At 33.4% G+C, this 16,871-nt stretch overlaps 1 protein-coding gene across 2 annotated transcripts in view; it reads right to left on the bottom strand.

The window, feature by feature from the left end:
* The window catches only part of LOC138692220 (uncharacterized), a 94,614-nt gene extending 78,126 nt beyond the window's left edge, over positions 1–16,488 (bottom strand). The window contains exons 1-3 of one of the 2 annotated variants that reach the window (XM_069815346.1): positions 14,028–16,488; positions 13,590–13,707; positions 7,950–13,442 (exon numbers count right to left, since the gene is read on the bottom strand). In XM_069815346.1, the coding sequence (XP_069671447.1) occupies positions 12,005–13,429 (1,425 nt within the window). In that variant the 5' untranslated portion in view covers positions 13,430–13,442; positions 13,590–13,707; positions 14,028–16,488 and the 3' untranslated portion in view covers positions 7,950–12,004. Of the gene's footprint in view, positions 1–7,949; positions 13,443–13,589; positions 13,708–14,027 lie in introns of those variants that run through there. The other variant, XM_069815338.1, reaches the window with a different exon arrangement.
* Between the last annotated feature and the right edge of the window lie 383 nt (positions 16,489–16,871).

Here is a 16,871-nt window from a genome sequence, read left to right as displayed (position 1 = left end):
GTGTGTCAATCCGACAAAAGTGAACAGTGTGTAAAGAAAAGAAGGTACGATGATAATTACAGTAGCTTTGGATCTTCATATATAGGTGACAAGGGCTGTCCAAGACCACACTGTGTTGTTTGTGGCGACATTCTTGCTAACAGTAGTCTGAAACCTTCTCTATTTAAACGCCATTTAGAAACTAAACACCCCACCTACGTAAACAAATCTGCTGATTTTTTTTTACACGAAAAGCTGCAAGCAGTGACAATGAGAATACTCTTGAAGCGTCTTATCGCGTTAGCTACAGAACTGCAAAACCTCATTCAACAGCTGAAAATTTAGTGCGGCCATGCATAAATGATAAATGATGCAAATTATGTCGAAAATGAAATTTTGGAAAGAGTTCGTGCCAGTCCATCTTTTCCAGTTCAACTTGACGAATCGACTTATGTTGCCAATTTAGCCATTTTGTTACTTTTCGTCCGTTATATTAATGGGGAGTCTGTAGAAGAGGAGCTACTATTCTGCAAACCCCTAAATGAGAGAACTACAGATGACAATATAAGAAATATTACACTCCCCCTATTTTAAAATCTGACAGTTTTACTTTTTACACTTGCGTGTTTCGTCTCGAAGTGCCGTTTCAATTTCGCAGGTTTCATACACTCGTTTGAAAGCACTTCGTAACAAACAACGCACCGAGGTTTTGGGTTCACTGTCATTGCCACACCAAGTAAATCCAAGTTAGTAACTCTTGTCATATTTACGAAAGTATTTTTTTCTTTTCTAGGACTAGATATTTCTTTAATGGCACTATAATCACTGATATTAATATATTTCTTCACACACAGCTTCTGAACTATTAGCACTCCCTAAATGAAGTGTATCATTATGTTCCTTTCTTTTAAAAGATCTGGATCGAAGCCAGTTTTCCATTATTTATAATGGACACTATTTAAGAGAGACATGGACAACTACTAGCGTGTACCACATAACATGGATTTCAAACAACTAACTGCTAATTGGCAATCAATGAATCAACAATGCACAGAATTTGTTATAAGTTACTTGTGATTGGCTACAAAAATATAATTAGAAAAGTAATTAATTAATTCTGTTTTAAAATATATGTATACTGGTATTAAAATATGCTACAAAAATGATAAATTTGCTTTTGAAGGGAACAAGAGTAAGGTGGTCCGCGGAACTGTTCTGACTTAAAAAAGTGGTCCCCATTTCAAAAAAGTTTGAGAAACTTGACTTAAATCATTTTGGATTATTAAATATTTTCTCACGAAATTTCGTCCAGTGTGTCAAAACGATGCCTATCCACTACCATGATAAATTTGGGGACCTACAGTTGGTAGGAAAATGCGGTTCCAGAAAATAATTGTTACAGGATCATTGTGTTAACTAGTTGAATGATAGTTCCCCTCTAATGATGCATGTGAACGTGTGACCTGTAGTTCTATGGGCTCACACATAGTTTTACTACTGCTGCTAATTATTATTATTATTATTATTATTATTATTATTATTATCATCATCATCATCATTATTATAAAAGTTATATTTTTGTGTTAAGGTATCATTTTGGGTTCTATATAATGTTGTATTTGTACTGTGTGTAAGAATTTCTTTTTAATAAATGTTTTGAAACAAACTTGGGAGTGACTGACAAAGTTGTTCTCCTCTTAGCCCTATGATTTATGAAGAATTAAAATTGCTATTCCCTGTAGGGTAAAAGGAAATGGCATATTCAACCCATCCTAGATTTCACATAATTTCATATGGAAAATATTTGGGAAATTTTCATATATGTGGTAATAATAAGGAAGATGATTATGAATGTCTGGCTTTGTGTGTTTAGAGAAAAGTGAAATTGTTCAGCTCAAATATGAATATGTAGGGATATGATATTGGTATTGTATTGTATTTATTAACATTCCATGGTATTCATACATGCATACAGCTAGAATATGGAACAAGTCAAAAAACTTAATACTATTATAAAATCTTAATTTATAGTCACAGTCTAGATGAAATATATATAGACGAGATTTACAATATAGTCTACTAGTACAACACAAAGTTTTAGTATCAATTTCATGAAGCATTATTGAATGTCATGAATTCACCTACAGAATAGAAGGCGTGAGAAATTAGGTACTTCTTTAATTTGGCCCTAAATAATTTTATGTTTTGAGTTTCATTTTTTATATCGATAGGGAGGCTATTAAAAATTTTTATTGCCATATAACGCACTCCTTTTTGATAGCACGATAGACTTGCCGATGGAGTATGAAAGTCATTTTTTTGACGTGTATTTATGCTATGAACTGTTGAATTAGTTACAAAGTTTTCATGATTACATACGAGGAAGATTATTAATGAAAAGATATACTGACAAGCCATGGGCATTATTTGTAGTTTTTAGAAAATAGCCCTACACGATTCCCTAGATTTGGCACCTACTATTATTCTAATTACTCTTTTTTGTAATAGAAATACTGTATATTGTTACTATCTGTGGAATTTCCCCAGAATATTATTCCAAAACTCATTACCGAGTGGAAGTATGCAAAGTATATTGTTTTTAAGGTATTGATATTTACTATCTTTTGCATAGATCTAATAGCAAAACAAGCTGAATTTAGTTTGGGGGTAATTTCTTTAATATGATTTTTCCAATTTAACACATTATCGATTTTTAAGCCAAGAAATTTGGTTGTTGTTGTTTCTAATAGGGATCTATTATTAATTATTGTGCTAGAAATTTGCGACGTTGAATTTGGACAGGATTTAAATTGAATTATGTTAGTTTTGTTACAATTTAATACTAATTTATTGACTGAGAACCAGTCACCTATTTTAAAGAGAATTTCCTTTGGTGATTATTTTACCTCTATTTCCGTGAAGATTTGTGGAAATATCAGAATAAGGCATACCCAATATTATCTACAAGAATGTATTGAAATTCTGTTACTAATTGTTAGAACTCTCTTCCGTTATGAAGATGTAGCAAAGGATTTGAAACCAAGCACAGATTATGACAACACTGAAATTAGAAATCCCATGATTAAAATTATTTCATGAATGTGTGGATGATTATCTTAATCATATCAGTTGTGCTACGGTACTCAGTTTCGAGAACGCAAGATGTTCGATTGCACTGCTATCTGAGATGCAGCACAAGGACAAGTCATTCGCAAATGTCTGTACATACTTTCTGTCCTTGATGAACTACGCAAGGACACCAACAGAGCAACTCTTGATGGAACAGATTAACATGCTAAAGAAGAAAAGAATTTCATCATCGACCAAATGTGTGCACCTAAAATAATCAAACTTGTACTCTATTTCGAACAGATGCTTGTTCTTTTTACAGTTCAGTGTTTTTGACTGCATGCGCTCCCCCATCTTATAATAGGGTGATCAGATTCCCAAAATAAAAGGTACATTTATTGAAGTTGACATGGATCAACATTTTATCTAAAAATTCATTATTACTTGTGTTTATGTCAGTGAGCAATAAGGTCCAGTTGTATTTGAAATTTTGTGATTAACTTGGCATTTTTATTGAATTCACTCGGTGACATCTGATGGAAACAATATAGAATTAATCAATGTTTTACGTGATTATTAAATAAAATAAAAGGAAAATAAATTTCGACAATTAAAAAAACTGGTCATTTGGCATCCCGAGCATACAGAGGTGTGAAAATTATTACAAAAATCTTAATTTTAAAGGTTTTTTAATAGTTCCTTCACAAATATTAATTGAATTGGTGAATATTGGTATATATTACTATAGTGATGTAGGATATATTTACTACTAACAATGCCGGAAAGCATTGTTGTACATTGGTATTTTTCTTATTTTACAATTGTTATGGGACTTCAGAAATTATTATATTATGTTGGCGGAATTGGAAACATAAAAAATTATATGCACAAAACAGATGTATACGTTCATTTGAACCTTCACAACAATGTAAACGCAAAGAACAATTTGTTTAAAGCATTTCTTAATTAATTTTTTATGTTTCCAATTCCGCTAACATAATATAATAATTTCTGAATTCCCATAACAATTGTAAAATAAGAAAAATACCAATGTACAACAATGCTTTCCTGCATTGTTAGTAGTAAATATATCCTACATCAGTATAGTAATATTATATACCAATATTCATCAATTCAATGAATATTTGTGAAGGAACTATTAAAAAACCTTTAAAATTAAGATTATTCTAATAATTTTCACACCTCTGTACTTTTCTCGGACAGAGGACAAGTGCCTGAAGAAAAGGACAATCCCATTAAAAACAGGACGTCTGGTCACTCTATCTTACAATATGAAAATGCATTCCCCCGTATCACAGGAAGGCATGCATTGCATTAAACTATCATGACTTCCCCACTCCATCATAACCTTAATTAGAGCATTGTTGACCTTTTGTGTACTTGCAACACTCATATCTGTGCACTTATAATGACGTGCTCATTCTTTTTGTGTTGTTGGACAATCCTCAGGCTATATAAATAACACTTACTATTCTGTTTTGCATTTTATGTGAAGAACGATTCTGCACTATTCACAAGATATTGATATATTGTGTAATGTTATTAGTTCTGTTAACATTACTTCCGTACAACAAAATGGCCGACATCTATGGCTGACCACTAGGATCCAGAATACAAAGCAGAGGTTAAATTAAAAATAAAATACAATATGAGTTGCTGAGAGAATACGAAACAATGATAAATCTATACTAATAATAAATCTGTAGCCGAAATTTTTCTGGTAATTTTCGATTTTCCAAAAATAATTGGTCCTAACATATATAATTAACCACCCTGAAACCGAAAATCGCTTTTTTGAAATTTTTGTTTGTATGTCTGTCTGTCTGTATGTATGTTTGTTACCTTTTCACACGATAATGGCTTAACCGATTTCGATGAAAATTGGAATATAAATTAAGTTCGTTGTAACTTAGATTTTAGGCTATATGGCATTCAAAATACATTATTTAAAAGGGGGGTTATAAGGGGGTCTGAATTAAATAAATCGAAATATCTCGCTTATTGTTGATTTTTGTGAAAAATGTTACATAACAAAAATTTCTTTAAAAATCATTTCCGATAAGTTTTATTCTTTGAAAAATTTTGATAGGACTGATATTTAATGAGATACATGAGTTTCAAAATTAAAATAACTGCCATCTAAGGCGGTGTAATGAAATAAACAAATGAATTCGTCTATAAGGGGCCTTGGTCAACAACAATCGAAAGCTATGAATCATAGCCTACAGAGAATGTTTCTGTGTTTGTATGAAGTAATATAGGAAGCTAAATTAACCGATTTGTGTAATTAATTATTATTTCACCATTGGAAAGTGTAGTTTCTCTATATGGACATAATGCTATAATGTTATTACAGTAACTTCAGAGTGAATTGAGGACAGGTAAGATTAAAATAGCTTCCTATGCACAGAAAACTTGATAGGCTATTCTGTGTATTCGTTTCCTGTATTTCTTAAAATAATGTTTATCTCAGAGAATTAACGAACCACAAGAGTGTATTAATTTAGTATGCAGTAATAATATGTTAGCTTAGCATTCCATTATTTTATAATCCAAATTTAACTATGCTCAATTCAATAGTGTTAAAATACATAAAATACATATGCATTAAATGCAATGCAAAAAAATTGGGTAATGAGCCAAGCAGATTATGTTGCGCTGTTGTAAAATAAAATTTGTTCCTCCAGAGATTCAAAAGCCCCCATAACAAATTAAAAATTTACTTATCGGTGTACATCCGTTATCAACACATTTTTTATATAATATAATATAATTAAGTTATTTAAGTTATTTGAAGGGTTCAGAACCATAGTGGCCCAAGCGCCATTTACTGAATACGTAGAAAACAAGGGTTAAAATTAAGTTACTATCATAATTCAATGGAAACATATAGCAAGTAAAATAAAGTTTACACATTAAATCTAAATTATATGTCATTCTTCATTAAAGTATGGATGCATGTAATAAAAATTAAGAAACATGTTAAAGGAAATGTCATTGCACCAAATGAGTGCTCTCTGGACCAAAATGATCGCATTTTAATTATTTAAATACAATTTAAATTAAGAAACACGTTAAACGATTTATCCTTCTATCAAACACAAATCTTCCCTGGATCAAATGTCCTATTTTAATTATGTAATTACTTTATATTTATTTCTAACAGGTGCAGCGGAGCGCACGGGTACGGCTATTTTAAAAATAAAGTACAATTTGATTTTGGAGAAACATGAGATGAAAGTACAATAAAGAGTAATGAAATGAAGTAAAAAAAAAATATTACGTAGTTTTATACAAGTGATTGTGTAAAATGGAAAATGAATCAATACCATTAGACAAATTTTGTTAATGTCCTCATTAGAAAATTTAAGAGAAAGGAGAATGGTTTTGGTTAAGTTAAATGAAGTTCCCCTAGTGCCAAAAAGAAGTCCTTTCATGTCCCATGTATTAATATTAATTTTGTATCTCTCACTGAAGTGAGGAATACATGGATTGTAAATAGACTTCTTTTCATCGTTAACGTTATTGGCTTGTTGATCATCCTTCTCAAAACGGACAGTGGGTTCAAGAATGAGGCTTCTTTGAGTCTGGTGATCGATGGCTATAATGTCTGCTCTTCTCATTGACCCATTCTCAGCCAAGCAGTGCACTTCTTCGTAAACCTCCCACTTTGCCTTCCGAAGAGTGGTTGCGATGGAGCTTCTCACTTTATGGTGGCGATTGGATTTTGTAGTATTTCATATTTTCTACATAATATTGTAATATTCATTTCTGCAGAATTTTTCTTGTGTTACTTAATTTTTATAAAAGCACTAAGCATGATATTTTCCCCCACTTGTATTAGAGATTTAATTCAACCAACCTGTAGCTGTAATTCGGATTATAGCATTAAAAAATAAATAAAAACTTTAATTAAATATGAAAAAAAAAAGTAATGAAATCTTCCAAGGTTATATTATTTAAAATCTTGTAATATTTAGAATAAAAATAATATCACGAGACAAAATGCTCAAGCAAAATCGATATGTTTAGCTTAACATATTTTAAGTAGTGCAATCTTTTTGATTGCGCCTTCTCCTGGGCCAATGACACAAAACAGTTCATGTCACAAAACCTTTAACGTAATACATAAGTATCTAAAATATGTTGTTTTCTAATGCCAGGCATTTGACCTCTTGCACTCCAATATTTTTCAAAAATATTATCATGACTAGCCACTGAAGCACAGATTTTGAGGTGTTCCGAATCCATTTCTTGGCTTGAGTTGCACAATGGGCAGTTAGGGGACTGATATATTCCAATTCTATGCAGGTGTTTGGCCAAACAATCATGGCCTGTTGCCAATTTAAATGCAGCTACAGACGATTTGCGTGGTAAATCGGGAATTAACTGTGGATTTTGATGCAGAGAGTTCCATTTTTTCCCTTGTGATTGTATTATCAAATTTTGTTTGTTAAAGTCTAAGTATGTAGATTTAATAAATCTTTTCACAGAGTAAAACTTAGATTTAGTAACAGGTCTGTAAGTAGCAGTGCTGCCCTTCTTTGCTAAAGCATCCGCATTCTCGTTTCCCAGGATTCCACGATGGGATGGTATCCATTGGAATACAATTCTTTTATTGAGTGATATTAATTGAGAGACCATTTTAGTTATTTCTGCTGTTTGAGATGAAGGTGTGTGTTTAGAGACACAATATCTAAAATATTACATTTAATATCACAATTACCTGGAGATATGTACTATAATACCGAATAAGCTAAACAAGGATATTAAATGTAATACAAGAAAAAGTTAAACAAAATCTGTTTATATTTCACTATAAATCCTCTCTTACAACATTGGTCATGTAGGAGAATTTTACATGAAAATCATAAATGTGCTGCACTTCAAAAGTTCTTTACTTAAATACACTGTATTTCGTACAATAAAGAAAAACAGGACATGGGAGCTGACATTATGACCCCTTTCTTAGTATTGAAACATAATCTCTTCAGAACTGCTTAATCATTTATTACCTGCAATAATAAATATCGTACCAAGCTTAGAAGGTTCACTTATAGAATCTTGTAATATTTAGAATAAAAATAATATCACGAGACAAAATGCTCAAGCAAAATCAACATGTTTAGCTTAATAACATATTTTGAGTAGCGCGATCTTTTTGACTGCGCATCCCCCGGGTCAATGACACAAAACAGTTCACGTCACAAAACCTTTAACGTAATACATAAGTATCTAAAATATTACATTTAATATCACAATTACCTGGAGATATGTACTATAATACCGAATAAGCTAAACAAGGATATTAAATGTAATACAAGAAAAAGTTAAACAAAGTCAGTTTATCCATGACCATAACGAAAAACATGCCTTTACTAAATACTTTCGCGTTTGTAAAGTAGGCTTTTATTCAACATTACTTTATTCCACTAGTGAGATAAAGACTTTACCTCACAGTTCATTAGTATTTTCCTAATACCCGGGTACACACGTATACTTTTCCATTCAACTATTACTCAAGAAGTTAATATATTAGTTACTAGATGTCACCTCTACTTCTTTATTACCATTTCTTAAATATAGAGAAGAATCCAAAAAGGATAGCTGCCCTTGAAAAGGGGGTACTGAGCGGTAACAGCACCTAAATTAATTGTAGATCAACAATATTCTATTTTAAATTTAAATCTTATTTTTTTTTTATTTTAATTTAATTTATTTTTGGGGGGCAGCTATCCTCGACATGAATAATTTATTTTTCATATATAGAGCTGTACAGATGGTTATTTACAATTAACAAGGAATGTCTTAAAACATTAATGGCTATATCTTGAAGTTCCAAAAGATCGATATGGAAACGATGAAAGAAATTGATACAAAATCTTGATATAGTGCCCCTTGCACCAAAGAGCAAGCCAATTACTTCCCTGCGACAAACGGGTATGCAGTATTTCTCTTCCAGATAAGGAAAGCAGGGTTCATGATGTCTTTTCTTTTCCAGATCTACTTCTTGTGGCTGGAATTCGGCACCCTCAAATCTTATAGTGGAATCGATTATGAAGCCAATCTTTTGATTGTTATCAATTGCTATGATGTCGGCACATTTGGTGGAGCCAGTGGATGAAATACAATGTACGTCTTCATAAATGTCAAACTTTCCAGACTTCTTGAGACAATCTCCTTGTCTTTTCTCTATCTACTACGTCGTAATTTGTGCATTGCATCCATATTTAATTTTTTTTTTTTTTTTTTTTTTTAATAATTTACCTTTTGGGATGCGAGGAGACTTGAACCTGCGAAGTTGGGTTTATAGGATTTTAAAATTTTAAAACAACACGCGTTAGTCAACTGAGCTAAACAGACACGATGATAAATTACGTTTTAATATTTCTCTTAAGTTTACAGAAGTAAAATGTGAAATTATTTTAATCACATTAATCCCGTGAACACTTCTAAATAATCCCTGAAACTTCAAAAAGACGAAAACACACGTTTAAAATGAAAAAAATAAACGGATGAGGAACAACCAGCAGAAGTGGATAATGAAAAAAAGAATATCTACAATCCTACCATTCCCTATTACCTCAAAAAATACCAGCTAAAAGAGCTTGAAGTAATCGGACTTCTGGTTGGAGCAAGAGGTACCGCTACTCTCTTAATGAAAGAAGTGTTTAAGAGGCTTGGAATACCTACATCTATTATTCAGATTGTAACCTTAGCTGCATTGAAAGGATCAATTGCTCTCCTAAAGAATCATCTATATTCGAAAACAAACTAAGTTCAGTAGCATTCTTTACTCTTTTGTAACACTTATGGCCGGTTTCACCAACCGTCGTTATCATTATAACATCTCGTTAAATAATTTAATGACACTTTGGTTAATTTTTGTGTTTCACCAAACATCGTTATTACTAACGCGTCTTTAAACTCATTGTTAATTTATTAGGACCTAATTCGTCGCGTTTAAGCAGTAACGATGGGTTAAGAAGTCAACAACATGGCAGACGTATTCGATGTTGAAATTTTGCAACATAATGGCGAACTTTTATGTGTTGTAATAACACTAGGAATAATCATTTTGAAGATTTAAGAGATAAAGAATTTCACGAAAGCTACACATTAAGGAAATAAGTAAAAAGAATGATTCTAGAAGGAACTGAATATAGGTTAGAATACGACAGATAGGAAGCACCCATTTAACACCTCTGCAACAGATTCTTCTCGCTTTAAAATAATGTTACGGTCAGTACACGATATCACAACATTCCAAAGGTGTAAGAGGATGCCTTTTTAAATAGAAAGGGTGCAAAGAGATTTTGCTTTTAGGATGCAATGGATACCCCTTAAAATCCAATTTAATGACACGTCTTCTGAATTCTACCACACAAGCGGGGCAAAATTGTTACAAGGTACATAAATTTACATGAAATACAGTATAAAAGTAGTATGCAATTTATGAAAGAGGCGATTTCCCATCCTAAATTTAGGCCTAATAATAACTGTATTGTGGCAACAATTCTGAAGCTGTTTACCTTATCGTCCGCAAAATTTTCTTATATTTACTTTAGAAGTTACAAATTAACTGCTCTACATTCCTATTTATATTTGGAAGCATCTGGTTTTTTTTTGTTTTGTTTTTAAATTACGGTATGACAACATACTGTATTTAGGAAAAATATCAAGAATAAGAATTTTTAGAAGTTCTTAAAATTACAGCCTGTTACACACTTGCCTATGATTGTTTCCTCATGCCAAAACAAAGTCAGCTGTGATCATATGTAACCAATGAAATTCGCGATTTCGAAGCCATGGTCGTATGAGAAATAAAACATGCAAGATATACGTACAAAATCCCCAGGTTAGTAAACACACGTTAATTTTAAAGAAACGAGGCATGGTGAAACAGTCAACTTTTAAAGATCTCGTTAAAATTAAATGATCCGTTTATTGACAAGTCGTTTGTGCTAATTTAAAGGAGCTTGGTGAAACCGGACATTACCTTTCTAAAAATAGGTATATTTCCACTAATCTCAAAAAATTTGCAGCTATGTACTTGTAAGAACTTCATTGTTAAAACAAAATTAATGGTTTTTCATGAACTTGTAAAAAATTTCTATGGTGAAGTACTCTTTGTCCCTTGTGGCAGCTCACGAATGTTGAGAAGATATAAATTTAAAAAAAATTACATAATTAATTATAATTTGTTATTTATCCAACACTTTAGATACCATTCTTCACTAATCATGGCCTCCTACATCATGACCTACCTAGTACACGTATTGATTCTAAAATCCATGCCATGATAATATGTGATTATATGACTTATTTTCAACATATTTTCTTTTATAAAACAGAATTTTTCGTTATGGTCATGGATAAAATTACGTATGGTACTTGTGAGCGTGATCTTTATTGCGCTCGTGTAATTTAAGCACGAGTGCTTAAATCTTTCCACTCACGCAATAAAGATGCACTTACCTCACAAGTACCATAAATAACTATTATATTTCACTATAAATCCTCTCTTACAACATTGGTCATGTAAGAGAATTTTACATGAAAATCATAAATGTGCTGCATTTCAAAGGTTCTTTACTTAAATACACTGCATTTCGTACAATAAAGAAAAACAGGACATGGGAGCTGACGTTATAGCCCTTTTCTCAGTGTATCAATCTGTATTGAAACATAATCTCTTCAGAACTGCTTAAACATTTATTACCTGCAATAATAAATATCGTACCAAGCTTAGAAGGTTCACTTATATAATCCATTTGGTTAGTTGTTCATTTCAGTTTGTGAGGCAAAATGATCAAAACTCTTATCTTCTTATCTTATCATCTTATCCAAGATGTAAAAAAAAAAAAATGTAGTTCAAAAATGTTGAAAAGATAGCATCATATCTCAAAAGCTTAGTCACAATCAAGATTTAAACTCATAGAGGTCTGCATTCGCTGAGGCTGATATGATACAAACGGTCCCAACACCTTTTAGGCTCACTAATATTCACCCCTGCACAGTCCTTGTAATAACTTTTCATCATCTTATGATTCTCACCAAATACCTTACAAGTTCTCAACCTGGAACAGCTTTGCATGATAAATGATAAAGTCTCAGGACGCACATATCTAATCTGTTTGTATATAGACAAATTCTCTAATCGGTTAAGCTTATGTGATTCAGGCCTACTGAAAAGTTGAACAATGGAAATTTGAAGGTAGAAATCTGGTCCCATAGCTAAGAAAAGAGTCACAAGATTTGGGGCAGCAGACAACAAAACATCGATTGGATGTGACTCAACGAACCAGATACTGAGGCTGGTAAGGTACATAAATGAGTTTGTTATTCTGGAGCACTCTAAACCAAATGTTTCGATCACGAGCTTTTCCAGACGAGGACATTTTGTGGGCAAATGTTCCACGTCTAATTGATCCACATCCAGCACCAAGACCTTTAGAGATGGGAAATATGGTAAAGATATCACATAGGATCCACAGATTTTAAGCTCCTCTAAACCTTGCAGCAGCTGCGCAATATCGTCCAAATGATTCATCTCTAAAATACCCATATTTAAGCTGAGACGACGCAAACCTTGAAAACAATCAGGAAGTGACAGGATATGTGATGAGTCCACAATATTCACTCCGAAGTCTTGTAGATGTAAACACCTTCTGGACTTATCCAGCAAACATTTATACCCGTTCTGTGATATTCCTGTCCCGGACACATCCAGACTTTGCAGATACGGGAAACTTAAAATGATATCAATGCTCTCATCTGTGACACCTTCAGATTCACTCACGTCAAGGTGTGTTAATCCGGGTGCAGATTTGAAAAGAACTCTAATTATCTCATTACTGCTACACAGTGGCAGAGTACAACACTTCAAGTTCTTCAAAGAGGGCAAATGCCAAAGGAGTAAGCGATTAAATGAATCAAGCCTTCTCCTATACCTTCCACAAGCTCTAAAAATTTTGAGCTGGGAGAGTTTTTCAATTCCACTTAAAACAACCATCGCAATATATAACTTTATACCAATGATATCAAGTTCCGTAACTTTGGGGTGCAGTATAACAGCAACAAATTGTTGAAGGATATTGTCGCTTAAAGGAGAAAAATAGCAGGATTCACTGATGTCATCATACCGACTGTTCAAATATTTGAGGGCTTTAGAAGTGACACAGTTGGCCATACTGTGAGGTATCCTGTCATGGATGATGCATTTCAAACGTTGGCATGTTGCATGTGCCTCCTCAAATGATGCTGAGTTCACAAGCCGGACACAAATATCTGACAGGTACTTGGCAAGGCTGTGGAGCGACAACTTCTCCAGACGAACGGGTTGATTGAACAGTGGCATTTTATACACAGCTCTGTGCAAAAAATTAATAAAAACAAAGGAATTTACTGTTTGAATTGCTCATATTGTACAGTGTATTTTGATAAAGAAAAGCAAATTTAATTAGAATTTTACTCTATTAGACAATTATTTCAATAAGGTTCACAACTGTCATACATACGTATAGAGGGTATCTTATGTAGACTGGTCCCAGGTTGTTACATTGCGTCAGCTTATTTCACAGTAGTGGGGAGCGCCTGCCTGAGGAAGCTAGCAGTGGACAGTGGAATGTGATGGATCTGCATAGAGAAGCATGTACAGACTATCCATTAGGGTGGATCACGACACCAACCCCCCCCCCTCTCTCTCTCTCTCTCACCAAGCGAAGGATGTAAATACGTATTTGCACTTAATGTGCTAACGCAATAATACAGAAAGGGCACCAAACCGAACTTGTTTACCCTTAACTGTTAATGAATGGTAATATAATGGTCATGGCGAGATCATTAATTTAAAGACGTTCCAACAATAATTATGTTAATTCAGAACTTTTACCCAGCATTATTTACTTCTACTTCCGTAAATGACACTCAAATAGTATATAGCAACAGTTCCTCACCTTAATTATTGAATTTAGTACACTTTTATGCTCGGATACGCCTCCTCAACGAACTGCTGACCAAGAGGCCTTCAAAGCCCTCTTGCTGCTGTCTGCTTCCATTCCGCGCCATGTGATTTGTCTTCGTACACAGTGCAGCCAACTGGATTCCTAAGAAAAAAAACTGCTATGACACAGCGAGACGATCTTGGACACAGTCTAGAAATGGAAGTGCTGTACTGTCAATGTGGGGGGGGGGCTTAAAATTCTTGTATCAGCTATACAAATTTCATTAATTTTACCCGTTAAAACAACACTGAAAAAAAATGCGAGTCCTAGCGGGAAAAGCTCTTAATTGGCAACATTGAATTTATACAAATTCAAATGGTCACAATCGTTTAGCATCGCGCCAACTTCGAACATGAGCGAGCCTAAAGTCTAGCCAATAGATGCGTAAAGTGACCATTATTATAATGTAATAATCTAAAGACCCGCTCCCACTTAGCGGAATCGAACAGAATTTCTCTTCACAATGAATTTAATTTAAATGGAAGATACCAGAAAGCGCCGCGTCGAATTGAATGCAATAGAATTCATGACATAAAATGTTTATTCCACTACACGAACAGAATTTCTTGTTTCGAGTATGATCATATTATGTTCTCGTGAAGCTATCATGAAAAAACAGATGAGCCATATAGCTACATTTTTGGATACATACTTTTTTTATTGACAATTATTGCTGAAATAGTTCGTAGGCTATACAGAAAATTACAATTTAATAATATGAACGAAGGAAAATTGATAAACAATCTTCAGAATTATCTGCTATTGTATGACAAACCATAAAATGACTACTGTAATAATAAATAATTCCCGTGATAATGCTTGAAGTGAAATGAGTAAATTAATATCAGTTCGAAATTAAAATCCAACGAAGCACTATAGTACGAAATTTATTTCTTCATATCTCAAAATATTGTGAAATTAAGTGAAAAATTCTCCATATAGACTACATCCCTAGCTAAAAATGTCGTTAATCAAGTATTTCTTCTCTTTTCGCCTGTTCACATAATTGTGCTAAAGTGTTATGCGATCCATTTTATACTGCAACATGCTTCAATTCTGTTCAATTTGGTTCCATGCATGTGAGCGGCAATAGATGGTTCATTTCGATTCCACTAAGAGGGAGCGGGCCTTAAAACTGCAGCTACAAAGTCAGTCTGTTTAGACTGGATTCGCGGAGGAGATAGAGACTTCTGGTGGTCATAGTGAGTGTCCTTCTCTTGTACAGAAGTAGCCACATGGAAAAGGACAATTAACACTTTTGGCTACAACCATCTAGAACAGTGGTTCCTAAACAATTTGAAGGCGCGACCCACTTTTGGATGAGACTTTTAAGATCGTTTTCACCTCCCACTACCATATGGATACTTAATCCCATTCGAAAAATACAAATCCGTGTAAAATGGTAATTTTACTCAAAATCAGTAGATGCCACACAATTTTTAATGTACCATTAGCTCCAAGACAATTTGTATTACCTATATCATTATGAAATACATTGTATAATATACTTTAATATTCCAGCCTTAAAGTCTAGTATCACTTAAGGCTATTCAAGTATTCAACTCTTTCTGTTACATTACTGTACATGAATTTCAATGCTTATGATTTACCAAGTCATGTCCTTCAACCTGAATGGACGTATTCCTGTCCTTAATTCATTATAGAGCGAAGTAAGTAGTGATAACATCTATTAGGCAGTACATTTCACTGACGATATGTGTCAGAGGAAGAACATTGTATACATCTGAAGTCTGATTAGTGTAATATCACAGTCTACTATATTATACAGTCACGAAGCTTGAGTTTTGAGGGTGCTAGAAACAATAGACTATGACCAAGACGGTCTTGCTATGACGGTACTATTTTGCATTGCCTGTAATGAGGCGGTATTAGCGATCCTAGTGGTTAGCAACTATCTATGGATGCATATTTACTACGTATTGAGCTTCGTGACTGTATATACTAGACTGTGGTAATATGTAGCTAGTCGGCCATGTATGCAATGGAGAGGGAAAGAAACTCGCCAACATACCCCATTATCTCCTGGCCTAGTTGCCTCATAATTGGAGCCTTCTTGGCATCGCTTGTGAGGTTTATACCTGCCTTTGGACAGTTGACTGACAGATTATATATAAATGGCAAGTATAAATTATTGTTCTGGTCTATGTATCTGTTTCAATACCATAATATGCTTCCACAAGTATTCGTATTACAAATTAGTGCATCCCTTCTCACTCCACAACAAGAAGTCGGTGATAATAGAGGTCATTGGTGTGTATATTGAATGGACACCCAAAAACAGCCATTTTTCAGGGCTACATAATTTTCCTAAAATGTATTCAAGAAACATATAGTAATTCTTAGTAACACACGTTGAAATTGCGAGTAATAGTAACAATAATAGTGATGATAATAATAATAATAATAATAATAATAATAATAGTAATAATAATAATAATAATAATTATCATCATCATCATCATCATCATCATCATCAATGGCACGACAGCTCTTCATGGGCCCTGGCCTTCTTCAGAAGTTTTCGCCATTCCTCCCTATCCAATGCTAAACTTCTTCAATTTCTAACACCCAAAGTCTTGATGTCATCCATCACACAGTCTTCCCATCTCAATCTCGGTCTCCCAACCTTCCTTCTTTCCATCGGAATAAATTTAAAAACTCTCTTCGCAACCCTATCATCTTACATTCTCACAACATGCCCGGTCCAATCCAATATTCTTATTTTTATGAATTTAACAATGTCCGGCTCATTATATAATCTGTACAGTTCGAAAT

The sequence above is a fragment of the Periplaneta americana genome, chromosome 16 (genome assembly GCF_040183065.1).
Source record: "Periplaneta americana isolate PAMFEO1 chromosome 16, P.americana_PAMFEO1_priV1, whole genome shotgun sequence".
Lineage (NCBI taxonomy): Eukaryota > Metazoa > Arthropoda > Insecta > Blattodea > Blattidae > Periplaneta > Periplaneta americana.
The sequence above is the reverse complement of the archived record's forward strand: the minus strand, read 5'-3'. Positions and strand labels throughout refer to the sequence as shown.